At 40.8% G+C, this 16,349-nt stretch overlaps 1 protein-coding gene across 4 annotated transcripts in view; it reads right to left on the bottom strand.

Annotated features, from left to right (window-relative positions):
* tln2b (talin 2b) overlaps positions 1 to 16,349 on the bottom strand; it is a 74,312-nt gene that overhangs the window by 41,448 nt on the left and 16,515 nt on the right. For all 4 annotated transcript variants that reach the window (XM_069162046.1, XM_069162042.1, XM_069162044.1 and 1 more), the window contains exons 2-6: positions 5,190 to 5,363; positions 5,005 to 5,102; positions 4,683 to 4,812; positions 3,838 to 3,993; positions 3,197 to 3,339 (exon numbers count right to left, since the gene is read on the bottom strand). In XM_069162046.1, coding sequence (XP_069018147.1) covers positions 3,197 to 3,339; positions 3,838 to 3,993; positions 4,683 to 4,812; positions 5,005 to 5,102; positions 5,190 to 5,325 — 663 coding nt within the window. In that variant the 5' untranslated portion in view covers positions 5,326 to 5,363. The remainder of the gene's footprint in view (positions 1 to 3,196; positions 3,340 to 3,837; positions 3,994 to 4,682; positions 4,813 to 5,004; positions 5,103 to 5,189; positions 5,364 to 16,349) is intronic.

The raw sequence follows: 16,349 nt of genomic DNA, 5'->3' as shown, positions 1-16,349 counted from the left end.
ACCTGCATGAATATTACTGGAAGATCGTGAAGCATGAATGAAACAGCTGATACTTATATATCATATTTTTCTGTTTGAAAGCTGTTATAATTTGTATTCTGCAGTAATCACACACAGTATTCATTCATTGGCTACCTCATTTCAGATCCATCAGAAAACCCTATATTAAGCTGTGAACTTATAGGTACATGTCTTCATTTTGTCAAATGACCAGCTAGATATTCTGCCATGTTTGTCCAGCGACATAACAGTGAAGACAGACCCTGAATTTCTCATAGCCAAAAATGGCAAGTGATACAAGAACTGGTTCTAGGACATTTTAATAGAGCTGCATGAGTGTAAGTGAAGCACAAAACATCAGAGGCTGTGACACATTCAGCCGGAGGCAACAACGCTGAGGTCAACCAGTCCAACTGCAGAGCACAGCAAGTATAATGCAGCCACAAAAATAAATGCTGACATAGGGATGCATTAAAAGCCTTGTCTTCATCTGTCTTATGGCTGCTAAAGAATCAGTAAGTAAGGGAATATTATTTTAATACCAATTAAAGAATAATACATTTTTAAATCCTCCTTCTCTGTTTTGGTAATTTTTCAGTAAAACAAAAAGGCTTCATAATCTTTAAAAATACTGTCACCATGAAATGATGTTACAGTATTATTTTGAACACGAAATATTGACCTACTTCTGGTCTGGAATCTCCTGCCTCCCAATACAAATAATATACTTTAATAAATGTGTAAGAATAAAAGCAAAAGAGCAAGACTCACAGGGTGATACTATTGCTATGGAGATTTGTCCTGGTCTTAGAACAAATACAAGGGGAGTGGCCGAGGAGTAAAGGAGATTAGTCTGTTACTGGCAGAGCTTCCATTATGTGTGTATTTGTGTGTGTGTGTGTGTGTGTGTGTGTGTGTGTGTGTGTGTGTGTGTGTGTGTGTGTGTATGTGTGTGTATGTGTGTGTGCGTGTGTGTATGTGTGTGTATGTGTATGTGTGTGTGCGTGTGTGTGTATGTATGGGTGGCTGGTTGGGTTTGAAATTATGGAAGCTTCAAATGAATATCTCAGATCATTGCCAAGTTACAGGGGCGCTCTGTCAAAGAACTGCCAGCAATAATGTCATCATCTGCGCAATATGAATTAAATTACTCAATACTACTGAGTTCCTGAGAATGACTTTAATTATGAATGAGGGGTGTTTCACAGGAAAATGGACTGACTAAAAGGCAAAGCAGAGAAAGTGGAATGAGAAGACTGAGGTATGTTCCACTCTGCTAAAGATCCCTCTTCTGGCTCTGTTTGGCTTTTTTAAGGCAGTGACAAATTAGAGCCACTGCAATGTGAAGAGTCTCTGTGATCTGAGTAACAATCCGAGTGTGTGTGAGAGAGCGACAGAAAGAGAACGATGGAAAGATAGATGGGGAAGGGCAAGGGCAGGGGGTGGAGTTGTTATTGTGAAAGGAAATATGAGTCTGTGTTGAGAGGAGACCATGATATGCAGAGTGCTGTAATGTGTGCCAGGGTAAGAGGGTGGGGATGTGTGTGACTGTGTCAGAATGTGTAAGAGATGGAGAGGGAGTGGAGGCAGGAAAAATGGAAGGGAAGGAAATGGAGGGTAAGGAAAAACAGAGGCAAAAACAGGAACAGACAGATCGATGAGAGGAGAACATCTGGAGCAGACAGTGGGGGTGGAAGGCTGGATGTCTTTTACGAACATATTGAAGAACTCGCGAGGTGGTAGCGATTGGTAATGAGTCAAATACAAACAACTATATATACTTCGGACACAATATATATCGCTAAGTGAGTGCTGTTTTTCAGTGATTATATGTTTTGTGTGGGAGAGCATCCAGCAGTCTTTGTGTGATTCATTTTCAAATAATGTTATGCATTCATTTCTTTGAGTGCATTACCTCTCCTCTCTCCTGCCCATGCTTCCCCTCTATCTCACGGCGTACATCTGTATGTGTGTGTGTTGGGTTACTTCGCTCTGTGCTGTTTAAGTACAGCTGTCAGTAGGGATATCTCCTCCCCCTGGCTGGAGGGGCTAATGTAAATGCAGATATGTGTGCAGTGAGCAAACCCTGACTTGTGCGGTACTAGACTCACGTATGTATGTATGTATGTCATGTATGCATGTACAGTGAAAACTGTGGTTATGACAGATTTACATTAATACTTAAAGAGTGGTGTGATGATGGGACTTAAAGAGAAATTTAAAGCTGCATTAATCAATATTTTATATTAACAATGGATCAAATTACCAGATAAGGGGTTGCTTGTAGTGACAAGTCTTACCCAAATCCTTTGATAATAAGCATGCTGCACATCACAGGACTAATTTAGTTCTGATGTTTTTTATTTATTTATTGAACAAAAAAAATCATAAAAATAATGAAGCTTTACAAAACAGTTCTAGTCGATCTGCGTTCCCTCCCTCACCTATGGTCACGAGCTCTGGGTCATGACAGAAAGAACGAGATCGCAGTTACAAGCGCGTCGACAATTGCTCGACCTGCGGCCACCGTAACCCAACGCCGGATAAAGCAGAAGAAAATGGATGGATAGAAAATTACTTCATGCCTTAATATTTTCAGCAGAGCTCCTGTTGAGGACATTTAGCAAAATTGCAAGTTCCTGCAAATATTGCGGATTGCTTGAATTTGGGTTAATTATTGCAATTGCAAAATCTCAATTTTCCTGGAGGGGCTGATAAACCTTCTAACTAACACTAACTAGCCAGCACCAATCAACAGACAGACAAAGTTTGTGACCAACAGGTGAAGGATTTAACATGACTGTAAATGTGTGCTAATACTTCCATTTACAACTTGCTCTGATGCACTTAGCAGCCGGGCAAAATTCAGCTTTCAACATCTGGCATTAAAGCTTTGCTGTCACGTGCAAATACTTATATTGTTGTGCTGTTGTATTCTCTGAATGAAGAAACAAGTCAAATCTGAATGGACCATATAATTTCAGTCTGTCGGGACCTGGACAAAAGTGAGGTACAACACAACTATAGTCTCAGAACAGTCCTGTCTCGACTCCTGTTATGTCTCCTGTGTCTTCTGAAAGACATTATATAAAAAAAACATGGCTGCCTGGTTCGGCTGTAACAGCAAAAAATGTAGGCCCAGTTCACTCTATCGCTCTCCTGTGTTTTTGCTACGCCAGCATTAATGTGTGTTTACCTGGACATAGAGCAGGTTTAGCTGAACAGGGTCCCGTGAGTCCACGTTCTGGTCCGAGTAGAAGAACTTGCGCCTGAGCAGCAGAGTCTCACTTTCCTCCACTCCCTGCTCTCTGAATGTCCTGCTGTGGTCCAGCCAGTTCACTGCACAATCAATATACACACTCAGTTACCACATGCACCAAAATAAAATGACGTTCACTTTACGGAGTACATTACTAGAGAAGGATAGTAATGGTGAGATTAACCAGACAGTTTGAGAACAACGGAGCGACAGACAGATCAGCTTTGACAGAGAATCTGCCAAATTTATCAAAAGGAAGTGAAATTCTGGACACAGTATGAACGGCGGCATTTACATTTTTTTCTGCTGAGACGACAGCTTGTTTTCAGCCGAAGTTGCAGGGTGATTTATGTATTTTCATGTTTCAAAATGTAATTGGGTGTCCTCTGGGCAAAAGATAACTGGTAATTTCCTTTAACGCTCATATGTCCATGTAATAAATTTTACTTGAGTGATGAAGAAGTACATGTCCAGATGATGGTGTTGAGTCGGATTTGTTAATATGAAAATAAGAAATTGCTGTAAAGCCATCAAGATATTGACAACACTTCTGGAGGCTTTAGCACACTTGCACTCACAATCATCATCTGTGTGGAGTTTGGCTTTGAGCTTCTCCATCTTCCTCTCGTCTCGTAGCAGTAGGGTTCTGTCTTTCTTCAGTGTCCCCATCCCATCCTCCTTCTTGTCTTCTGTCACCTCTTGAATGAGTGAGTACTCCTCATAGTTGGTGATTCCTGAAAAGTTATCCAGGGAACTCTCAGAGAAGGAGATGTTTCAAACCGGTGCGATAACTACTACCATGATAGGTAGAACACCTCTGCAATTCCCTTGGACTGTCTTTTTTAAAAAAATGTTTTTATTTTTTTTTATCTCTTTCTCACTGGTCTCTCACAGAAGTGAAGGAAAGCTGGTACAGAGCCAACAAACTAAAATAGGAGCCGAGGAGGAGATGAAGTCAGGCAGTAAGCCGTACTCTAAATAAACATTTTCCTATAAAGCTATCTGCCAGACACACATCCCTCTCTTCCTCACTCAATTAGGCTTGGTAGCAGCCCATTATAATTGAAATATACAGCTTAGGGAACACCTCTGTGACAGGCAGGGATGGCATGGTCTGGGCTTCAGGAGGAAGCCTTCGGCATTTATTAGAAACAAGTTCGCTTGAGCTTGACAAATCATGCCCATCGTGCTTTACACAAAAAGTGATTAGGACTTTATCAAGCATACATAAATGCTATAAAGTGCTGAACAAATGCTGCTCTTCAAATATGAATTTAAGAGCACATAATAACACTGCCATAATTCAGCTCAATATGAATTCAAGTATGCCTTGGACTAAAAATGAAATAGAGTGTGAATAACTTAAGCTTTGGATGGTGGCTTGACAAGATTGATTTTCTCAGAACTTGTAGCAGACACTTGCCTATTCTACTGCAGATGGTGACAAGCAGCTCGCCAACTGTTTTTGAGTCATCCACCATGATGGTTTTTACTGCACCGTCCAGCATTTTGATCTTCTGTGGCCTTTGTTTCTTCTTGTACTCCAAGACGTCCTGGGAGAAGAAGAGAGGAGGCACAATGACATCTACAGCCTACTCTGATCGTTTTTAACAGTAAACTGCCGGCTCTCCCAGCGAGCAGGGAGGCACACATTTCACAGGTCCAACTGGAAAATGTAAATCACTTTAAGAAATGATAGGAGACACTGACAGCTCTCCACCCTTGACTAAATGACTTAATCTTACTCCATTGCGCAGCATGTAGTAATCCAGGGTTCTTCCAGACTCAAGCCAGATTCCTTTCCTGGGATCATCGTCAGACAAGAAGAGGCCGTAATCTGAGGCTGAAACACAAAGTGAAACAGAGCATGCAAATGTAGATGCCAATAGATTTTCATAATGTAACTTAGATTCACCAGTCACCCTCCAACCTTGTCCTGTCTGGGCTTCTGGGACTCTCTCTCTGATAATTCTGCAGGCGTCATACACAGGGGTGGATGGTTCAAACTGCATCGTCTTCACCACATTGCACTGGCGTACGCAAATCTTTAATGACAAGGCCACCATCTTGGTGGGTAGTATAACGGCCTCACCGACCTATACACCTGTAAAAACACAAAAGATGAGCACAGTCAAACCGCTGACCAATATCCTAAATAAATGGTCTGTGTTATGGCGGTTATCAACAGGCCATTATTAAAATGTCCTCTCATAAAACAATCAGGCTTGTAAGTGTGAAGAGGAAGTCTCTGAGGCAGACTATAACGCCACAAGGCACAGAACAAATCATCACAATTATCTCTTCGGGGGACATTTTTACCTGTGCAATTCAATGTGAGCTATGCTTCACGTCTGCCTCAGCAGCTCATCATTTTTCAGCTGTTCTCATGTTAAAGGGTTAGTGTATGAGGAGCTCCTGCCTGATTGCAGTGTGTGTAGAATTAGAAACCGAACCTTTCAGCAGAAAAAAGGAGAAAAAAAGAAAACAAAAGGGGAAATCTCTGTAATCGGCAAGAATAACAGGAGCCGAATCAAAACACATTCCATCACTGCATCATTATTCGCTCTTCTCTTCGTCTGCATTCTCGTAACTTCACTGAGACAAATCAGTGGGTGTTTTATCATATACTGCAATTAGAGTGAATCAATCCTGGTATTCTCAGACACAAATGTGCAAAAAAAAGGAAAAGGACTGATACTGCGGAGGTTTTTACCTCTACCTTGACCTTGGCTTCAACACAGAGAGGGATGAAGGAGATAAATGGGGCCATCTACACCTGTGAGGCTCTCTATCTCTTCCTTATTATAGATCTGAAATTTAGTTGTTCTTTTTGTGTGAGCAAATATTAGCCTGGAAAACATTTACAGTCAGCTTATATTTTCAGGAGAAGACATGTATATCAGTTTTGATGCCCTGGTATTAATGTTACTATGTACTGGGGCTGCAATTATTGTCATTATCAATTAAACTGATGATTGTTTTCTCAATAAATCAACTGATCATTTGATTCAGAAATGTCATAATAGTCATAAGATTCAAATTGCTGATCTAAACCACAAAGATAAGACAAAGAAATCCATCAAATGATTTGAGACACTGGAAGTTCATTGCAAAATGAAAATGATTGTCAAAACAGGTGTATATTCTTCTTTTTTTGTATCACTTCACCACCATCACCATGTTTTAGCTTGACTCTATTCCAAATTCTAAAGTAACAGCAAAAGAATTTTTGTATTTCACTCCCAGTTCGGGTATGAAGGCAAAAGTTCAAATCTTCACACTGACATGATTCAGATCTCAGCCACACTTGGAAACAAAGAGTTTTTTTGTGCTCCAAATTCACAGCTCATCCACAGGCCCCTTTTGAACCAGAACAGAGAAAGTCTGAGAGGTAAATTTTCTATAATGATGGAGTTCTGAATGAGCCCGCCTATGATGGTGCCTCTGTCATAGCCGTGGCTTCCTCTCCAATAGCCCCTCTCCTTTCCTGAGTTTTTTTTTTCCACACAAAGTGGGAAAGACAAGCACAAAGAAGAAGGGGTAATGGCGCTGCATGAGCTCTCCTCTATACAGGCTGGCAGAGAAGCCCCACCGAGTTTTTGTTATCCAGCATTTCCACAGATACTCCCTTCTTGACAAGAGCTAGAGACCCCAGACTGACAATACAGCAGGCCACATGGGCATGTATGGTGGATAACAACTCTCTCTCACACACACTAGATTTATAGACTGTTCAGAAAATGTTTGTATTTTTGTGGAAGTTTCCCAAGAATTTCACACAGGTTCATCGCAGCCAAAAAGCACTAGTCACTTCAGTATCTGTTGTCAGTATCATCAGTCATTTTACAGAGTAAGTACTGCAGAAAGCACATGATGAAGCCCAGGAGGATAATGATAATCCCTGAGCTTACAGTAGTGTGAGAGCACATTTTTCACTAGTATCCTCGTGCAAACACTCCAATGCAGCCCACTCCTCATTAGCTCTGCTTCCAAGCAAGGATGAGACATGACTCGCTTACAGTATGTGTCTCTATTCTTGTATTTTATTACACCTACGAGCTCACGAGGGTAAATTTAACATGTAATTTAATCTCTCATTACTATCAGAAAAGAGTCCTGCATCAAATCAGGGTTGTTTACTACTCCAAATATTAAGACATTAAAATGGTCAAAGAGCAGCAAACTGGGGGGTCTAAACATCAACAATCCAATAGAGACCAGGGAAGGCAGGAGCCATCTGGAGAGGATACAGCTCTAATGATTGACTGTAATACCAGCGGCCGAGCATAGCCCGAGAGCAACAACTGCTGCAATTATGGCACCAGTCTGTCACACAACAACTAAGGAGGTGGCTGGACCGAAAACAGAAAACAATATTGGTTCAAACTTGATCAGTATGTTCGGACCAGTCTTACAAATGCTGCCAAACGGAACAACAAGAATTGAAGCAGAATGACACTCGAGAGAAGTACGAATGCCATTCACTGATGGACACCGTGTGACAATGTGGTACAGGAGTGTTTCATTTCTGTGTTTTTTATTGGATCAGTGTGTGTTTCTCATGCAATGTGGAATTGACGACACATGCAGAGCACAAGAAAAGCCAGGATCAGATGTTTGCTTATTATTCAAACACAGTATGCCAGACACATTTCTCTGAAATAATTACTCATTTATTAGGATGACTAAATCTTCCTGACCCACTAAAAAAAAAAAACAATTAAAAAAAACTAGCAAAGTGAAAACAGATCATGTTAACATATTTATAGTGTCTGCAATTTAGTGTTCTTAAAGTGCTAAATTTGAACCATACCCTCGCGTTGCAACAAGATTTTAAAGGTCAGGAAAAACGACACTGATTACCTTGTAAACAGGGCACTTCACACTCTTTGTGCTGCATTTGTCAACAGTCACCGAAACAGTGATGTAGATACAAAATTTTGTATTTTACTTACACAATCAGCAGCAATTACTGTGAATATAAAAGCAGGCACTCTGGGATAAAATGTAGATTATACGGCAACTCAAAAGCAAGTAAAACTATTGTAAAGGCCGACAATTAGATTTTAACAAGCTGTGATGCAACTGAAAAGAACTCCAAAGCTCAAATGTCAGTAAAGGAGCAGGAAAATACTGTAGCTGTGTACTACACCATATTATCTTCAGCCTGGCAGACTATTATTACAGTGAAATTTAAGCATGTAGAATAAATGGAGGGCCGAGAGTAATTCCGACCTCAGCAGTTCTCAGGACTGTTGAGAACAGCAGCATTAAAGCATGTGCACACTGTGAATATATTAACCAGCTAAACGGCTCCACACCACACCTCCTCCGCCTCCTTTACATTCTGCATTGACACTCTCAGCAAAACATCAGCCTTTTATCCCCGTCTGACTGAAAGCAAGGTTAGTTTTCCTGCAGGTCAATAGTATGCGTCTGGGTAACATCTGGAACACAGACGATCCAACAGTGGGGTCACGTAGCAGCAAACAAGGTTTGTTCTGATCAGCTAAGTATTTCAATTCAATATTGCTGCAGCTCAGGATCAAAATTCATGTACAACTCCACAACGGAGAGACAGGTCAAGGTCAGGTGGGTTATTTCCACCAGATGTGAATGTTGCCTCAATATGTGATCACTGGTGGACTATCATTTTGATTATTTCACATCTTCAGCATACAGAATGTGAACATTAATCAGCCACCATGAATACATCTTTATTATGAGTATGAGGATGCAAGATTTACAACAAACACAAAGTATTTAATAGCCCATGTAGTCACAGGACCATCCTTCAATTAGCCTGCCCTCACCATATTAATAATATGAGGAGGAATGTGATTATGGTACACTCAAATATTTATAAGCTGCCAAAAGGATGAGGGATGGAGCAGGTTTATTCTTTTTAAAAGGGGTATAGTGCAACAGTTATTAGAGTACTGATAATTATCGCATCTTCTTTTCAGTAATTATGCTCACTGTTGCATGTAACATTTCCAAAAGTCCTGAGTTAATTTCCCTGTAAAGAGCACACACTGAATTTGGAGCCCACCTGAATACAAGTCAAATAATAAATAAGTCAAAGGCCTTTCACCTCCACTCTTATCGCATCCTCCATATGTTTCATAAATGAATTAGTCATTGCTCCTGGAGGACAGAGCGATCACCGGGCAGCATGATGAAGCAGAACTGAGTCTTGTTATATAAATTCAGCAGGATTACTATGATCAACCTGTTATATTATAAGATGTTTGCAGAGTATTATTTTACTTAGCATGGTGTTAGCGAAGCAGTGGATCCATGCTCTGTATTCAAACCCACTTACAGTTACACTGACTTATTTTTTTCAGCAACATTACAAATGAACATCGCTGCTGTGACTCCATCTTTGGGCTACAGGGTCTGCTCTTGGCCGTAATGCAGTTCATGGGTATAGATACTGACAGAAATTATTAATCTTGCCCTTGTTGCAAGGAGGGAGAGAACAGTTCCTCTTACACTAAAAATATCCAGTGAAGTAGAGAGTCTTCCAGCAGCACTGCTTCAAAAGGATCCACAACAGAAGCACTGCAATACATGTATCAGTTTCTTCATAGTTCAGTGACCTGGCAGCAGATTAAAAGCACAAATTCTTTATCAATTCCTAATTATTTTGCACCTGTTAAAGGTTAAATTGCAGTCAGTAAATTAGCCAGTAAATTGAGATATTATAAGAGTGGGTATATGATTAGTTTAGGTATTACAATGTACCAGCCCTCATTTAGAGATTTGAAGAATTGGTTTACTAATTTATGGAGGCAGAAACTGCTACTGGAGGAGGAGAGCTCCACCCAGTCAGTCAACCAGTGAGCTCACCCTTCAGCCAGTACACACTGTGGTTTGACCTGCCTTCTGAGTCAGTCCTCTGTGGGAGTGGTTAACTATGGATTAGATAAATGCTGCATAAACATTTTTATTTCATTACATACACTGATGGATGTAGATCAGTCCCAAACAAGAAAACGAGGCAGATCATGATGATTTCATTGTCATTATCAGTCACATTTTTAGCCATAAATCTCCTGTTAAGAATTTACAGCATGTGGCCTGTGGTCCACCGGCCTACATCTGGTATTGGACTGATACCCATGACACACAACGTGATGTAATGATATGAAACAGGGACTATGCTTGGAGTCGATAGTTCAGTATTTTGGAATTTAAAATAAATCTCAGTCCAAAGAATTTACAAAAAACCTTAACACAGTACTTGCTGTAAATATTATTAGCTACATAATTAGTTGCTTTAGAAACAGCCAAAATTAAAATCTACTTTTAAGCCCTCTATTACTGAAATGCACTTAAGGGTGGAAATAACATCACAAGGGCAATTTATCTTCTATTAACACAGTCAATTCCTTTATACTGTATATTTATGTCATCCCACAGAAAAAAAATTCTCTTTTATGATTCCTGAATTTATGACTGTTAAGACTATAAAAGACTGAACAGGTGTTTGTCAAGTGGCTTCAACCACTCACTCCACACAGGTTGGCCTATTATGTACTGCTCACAGCATACCATATGGAGAGTTTGAGGGTTTCCAGTTGGAACATGCTTCAGTATGTTCAGTCTGGAAAGCATTAATTTCCCACAATTACATCCATATTACAATTTCACATCAGTAAAAGTGCAACAGAGTTCTAATCTTTGTTTTTAGCTCACGTTTATTCTTATCCATTTGATTTATGCCCTGTATAAAAGGAAAAAGGGAAGCTTTGTCAAATAGCTTTTGCCAGAGAGCTCATACAGCAACACAAAGCTGATCCAAATGGTATTACTATCAGTATCATTACGTGTGCATGTTTTCCCGCTCAACTAACATACAGTATATTTGTATGTTGAGCTGTCGTTCATGAAAAACATATCACTGCCTCTGAGCTTTCACATCAAAAGTAACTACTGCATCCAGTGCATTTGAACACCTTGTTATCGGTACATCATAACTGATAATATGAGGGATCCCCACTCTGGGCCTATGAATGACAGCAGCAGAATGGGCTGTCATTTCTGGTCAAACAAAAACACAGCATAGTCAAACTATTTTTCACAGGGACCCCTGAACAATCTGAGTTGATCGGGGTCTGGCACTTGATAGACATGTAGGCTTTCTTCATCACCTCTCAGTTTGCCTGTCATCTGAGACACACAACCCGTGTGCAACGAGGCAATCAGCTCCTCTATGCATGACAACTGGTTCACACAAATCGCATGGGGAGATACGTGTGGAGATTACACATTCTTCTGTATTTACTGAGGTTCACTCATTTTGCAAGGGACAGCACGAAGTGAAAACTTAACCACCTCCAAAAAGTGGGTGCAGATGTGGGCGTAATTTAAAGAAATGTTGATGGTAAAATAAAATGTATACAAAATGATGTATGTTCCACAAAAATGGATAAAAGCTAGGTTGGTTAATAGAAATTGAGACACCTTTTTAAACAGAAGAAGAGATCAGTAGAACCCAAGAGCACAATAGTAACAAACTGTGTCTGACATGTTAATCATATGAAACAAGGAGGACTGATGTTCTCATTCAAACTGAACTCAGCATTCACTGAGTGATGACACCTTCATCCTCTAAATGAAGTATGTATAACTGGAACCATTCCCTGAACAAAAGTTATCATCATTGTATCAGTAACACAAAGGCCAAGACACAAACATTTTCTCTGTTAACCTTTGTCAGCAGTAGTGATTGTTTTTTAATGTTATTATTTCATCTAATGATTTGGCCAACTTCAGCATTACCACATTCTCATAAATCCACGTTTCTTTTTCTGACGGGTGATAAGCATGCATGGGGGATCACAGACAAATCCAAACCCTCAACTGTAATTTGTGACCTTCAGCAGTTGCGAAGTGTGTAAATTGATAGCCTTATACACGACATTGACACTCACAGAGCTAATTTACATTAACAATTTAATGCACTATAGTTTTCCATTGCAAGAAATCCACCCAACACAGTACACAACCTACCGAAAACACGAGATATTTTAAAGGCAGCAAAGTCAAACCACATCAGCGACAGTGTCCTCTTATAGATTCTTTCAGCCACTTGTTCAAACCATTAGGGAGACATAATCCTTGTGTTTCCCCTCTCTCCTCGTCTACTCACTGTGATAGCAGAATCATGTGACAGCAATACACTATGACATCATTGAAATGCTATTTTATCAAATGTAGACAGACAGCTATGGGAGGAGTAGCAAGGAAAAGACTCTGCAGATGTGACAGTAATTAGTGGAGGAATATGTAAGCACCAGCTCACGAAATCATTGCATCACAGTTACAAAGGTCACAATTAAGATGCCAATCCCACTCTCAGTACCCCGACATTAGCCTCCCTCCTCCCTCTCTACAGTACAACAACACCAAACTGATGCAGCTTTTTCCTGAGAAAAGAAGCTCGCAGCAGCCGTCTGCCAAAGAGCCCTTCGTTATCCGAGAGATTCTGACGAAACCTGTGAAAAATGAACAACACACTCTTTAATTAACTGTAAAATAAATCATGTGGGAGCTAATGTTAGAGATTGTAGCACAGGCAGATACAGTACAATAGGTAGAAGATGGCTGAGGTCAATATGGGAGTTTGCCTGCATGACAGCACACACAGCAACACACCCAGACTCCAAATACACCCAACATCAAATGAGGATCACCCGGTATTGGGCAGCAAACATGAGTATCAGATAACCGTCTGAAACCTATGATCAGTATATTCTTCCTGGAGTACCATATCCTCCAAATCAGATGACTCCAATCTCATTTCTGCGCTGCCTCTCGAGCACCGAGTCTCTTCCTCGTACTTCAGTGGCCGACTGCCTACTACCACTTGCATGCTGATTACAGTATCAAGAGCAGTGGAACGGAACATATGCTGGCTTCGCTCCAAAGTGTGATACACTGAAGGACTCTATCAGCGTTTTATATCCTCTAGCATGCTGTAAGGGAACTATTCTGACTCACAGTGTTGGCGATTTGCTGTTCTGGCTATTTAAGCAAAACCAAACATTTAGCTAGGGACACATAAGGGGGCATATCAGCTTAGTTGTAAAGTGTTCCTATTACTTTCTCTTGCACATTGTCTTGTGTTATCAACTGTACTCTCTGAAAACTCAGTGGAGCATTACAAAAGGAATCCCTTACTAATATGGCAATCTATAACAGTATCAAAGTGGTCTTTGTAACAATAAAATCCCTTGTTGATGGTCAGTGAGACTATGTTGTTGCATGAGAGGAGGTTCAGGGAGAGGCCATGTTGTTGGCCCATTGTTTCCAGATCAGCAACTCTGACCACAGTTGCCATGACTGCTGCTGTGCCCACCTTTTCCTGGACATATAAGGCTGGACAGCCGCAGCAGCCACCTCCACTCTGCCCTGAGGTGCAGGGCCACAACCCTCCTCCATGGTCATCTGGATGTAGGATACACTCTGCAGTGATAAGATTTCAGCTAAAGTCAGCTTTTAAATGTCAAGTAGACGAGGTCTGAGCGAGAGCTTTGACAATATTAAAGGCTGCTTTATCTGTGTACATGACTGTACTATTGTGGCGTGATCCACAGGGCCTCACAGCTATCCTGTCACAAGTACATGGAAATATTCAGGAGTAAAAGAGATTGAGGGAGCTGACGTTGATTCACTTTGATAGAGCGTGTCTGAAAGATGAAAATACCTTTCTGTGAAAGTGTCACTTCAGTTTCGCTGCTTTGTTAAAGGTTCTGCAGAGGAACTTCATGTAACATTTTGTGTGGAGCGCTCCACTGCGAGAATGAGAAACTGTGTAATATTGCCTACTGGTCCATTGATCCCTACAGCGTAGTGAAGAAGATACACATACAAAAACAGGCAGACACAGACTGTACAAAGGGAAGCGCTTAAGCGAGAACCTTTTCCCTCCAGTCAATTAGCAAAACAGCTTTCTGGAATGTGTTCCCTCACAAAATGATAAATGATCGGTCAACATTTAGAGTGAACGATAAAAGTTGAAAGAAACTGTACGAGACCCAAACAAGCAAAAAACACCATTATTCAGTTAACTTGGGAGTACATTCCAAGTGCAGTATCATTGTGTGAGTCCTCACAGCTTTGTTGTTCTCTCAGCAAGGACTAAAAGCACTGGAGAGTCAAATGTTTAAATTGGCTGAAGAAGGTGTATACAACAAGCGGCCCTCAGACAAATACTGTACACTTCAGAAAGCTCTTCAAGCAGAGGCTGTGGGCAGGTCTGCTGACAAATGGGGGGAACTTTTCTGAAGAATGTTACAACAGCATAAATGCAACATGGTATTTATGGTATATCTTGTTTCTGTAATCCCAAAGTGAGAAGAGGTGCTACTTACAATATGCATTTCTCATTTTTACTTGTCCATTTAAATAGGAATGTCCTTCTGAGAAAACAGCAAATTTCAGTTTAAAAAAAAAAAAAAAAACATTAATAGAAACTTCGTAGCTCTACAAAAGGGTGCTCTTCGTAGCTCTTCCTTCACAAGAAAGCATTTTAAATATTGAAAGCAAAAGAAAAGGTTCAGTCTGGATTTTGCCATAAGAGTAGAGGTGTAGACTATTCTTTTCCCACCCTTCTAACTGGATTTCCACCCCTAAACTAAAAATGTTTCTAATTACTCGATACAAACATCTCTGGCTTAAATCTGCCTCAGAAACATCTGGTCAATTTACCACCCACCCATGCACAGTGAGGATTTTCTTGGCAACAGGGTCAACTGGCGAGAACAGTACTGACTACTTGACGGTCTTTTTGTGCACACCTCCAGCTCAGCGCCATGGGGACAGAAGGGAACTGCACTATACCTCTGGGCTTACACTTGCAGCCGGACCCAATGTTTAGATAGGGGGAGCCACATGATGCAGAGTGGAACATGTAAAGGATGCTGCCATACTTAGTTAAGGACTCACAGGCTGGCTATTTCATGCTCTACATCTGCTGGTTGCCATAGCAACCCTGGTTTTAGGCAATTCCCAGGTCAGGTGGCTTCTGTCAGCTGCGAAGAGAAAAAAGTGGCCCTTTTATAAGCAGTGCAGTTTGGAAAAGAAACCAATGCATGATAAAAAACTACTTCAGATCAACTGTTTCTGAATCACTTCGACTGAACTGTTCTGTTGTTTCTCATGAGGCCAAATAAAAAGACTGAGTGGATTTCAGAAGATATTTCACTACTGAAAAAACATTTAAAATAAATAAAGGTACAAACGGGAGGGGCAAAATGCAGTAAAATCACTATCATTACTGCTGAATCACAGCTTTTGTGACTCAGCTTGTGACAAGCTTCAAAACAAGAAGGAACAGTCTCATATACAGTCAGGCTAAAACTGTAAATAGTCACAGTTTCACTGTGCTATTTTTGTAGATTTGTGAAGACAAACTAAAGTATAGTCATCTGTTTTTCATCTGTGCTTCATTGTTGATGCTTCTGCTGTCCAAAAGCAAACTGCAGAAAGCAGGATTTGCTACTCAGTAAATGTGTTAGTATGAACCACAATAAATAGATCAGGAACTCATGAAAGAATGGGTGTATATCTAAATGGGCTTTACAATTACAAGCTGGTCATTATGACAGCATGGGTGCAGTTGAATACCCCAGTGTGGGTTTCATACAAACAGAAACAGCAGGAGCCGATCATTAGGAGCAGGCGTCTGCAGGGCTGGGTCCCACCAGCTCAGTTGGAGCCTGTGTGAGAGGTTCTCCGTCTCGCTGGGGAAGTCCAGAGGAAACATGCTGTAGGCCAAGCACTCCCCAGTTCCCCTCTCTTTAACCTGATTACTGTAATGAGCTTAAAGACTGTTGGATGCACAACATCTAATGTGGATGCAGACAAACACAATACACTCCCTCACTCATTCACTCACTCAGTGACTCTCAGTGCCAGCTGAATGCAAAGCACATCATCAGGCTCGAGCCCTCTACAGCTACAGTAGATGGCTCATTAGCCAGAAAGCGTTGGAGTAACGGATGAGAGAGGAAAACGCAATTTGTTTGTGAAACAGGTTTAAGAGGTGACTCAGTGAAAAGTTGCCAAAAACAGGGAT

This window comes from Embiotoca jacksoni, unplaced genomic scaffold (assembly GCF_022577435.1).
Source record: "Embiotoca jacksoni isolate LCO1_2020_lvr unplaced genomic scaffold, fEmbJac1.0.p SCAF_3, whole genome shotgun sequence".
In the NCBI taxonomy this organism is placed as follows: Eukaryota; Metazoa; Chordata; class Actinopteri; family Embiotocidae; genus Embiotoca; species Embiotoca jacksoni.
This window is presented reverse-complemented; position numbering and strand designations above follow the sequence as displayed.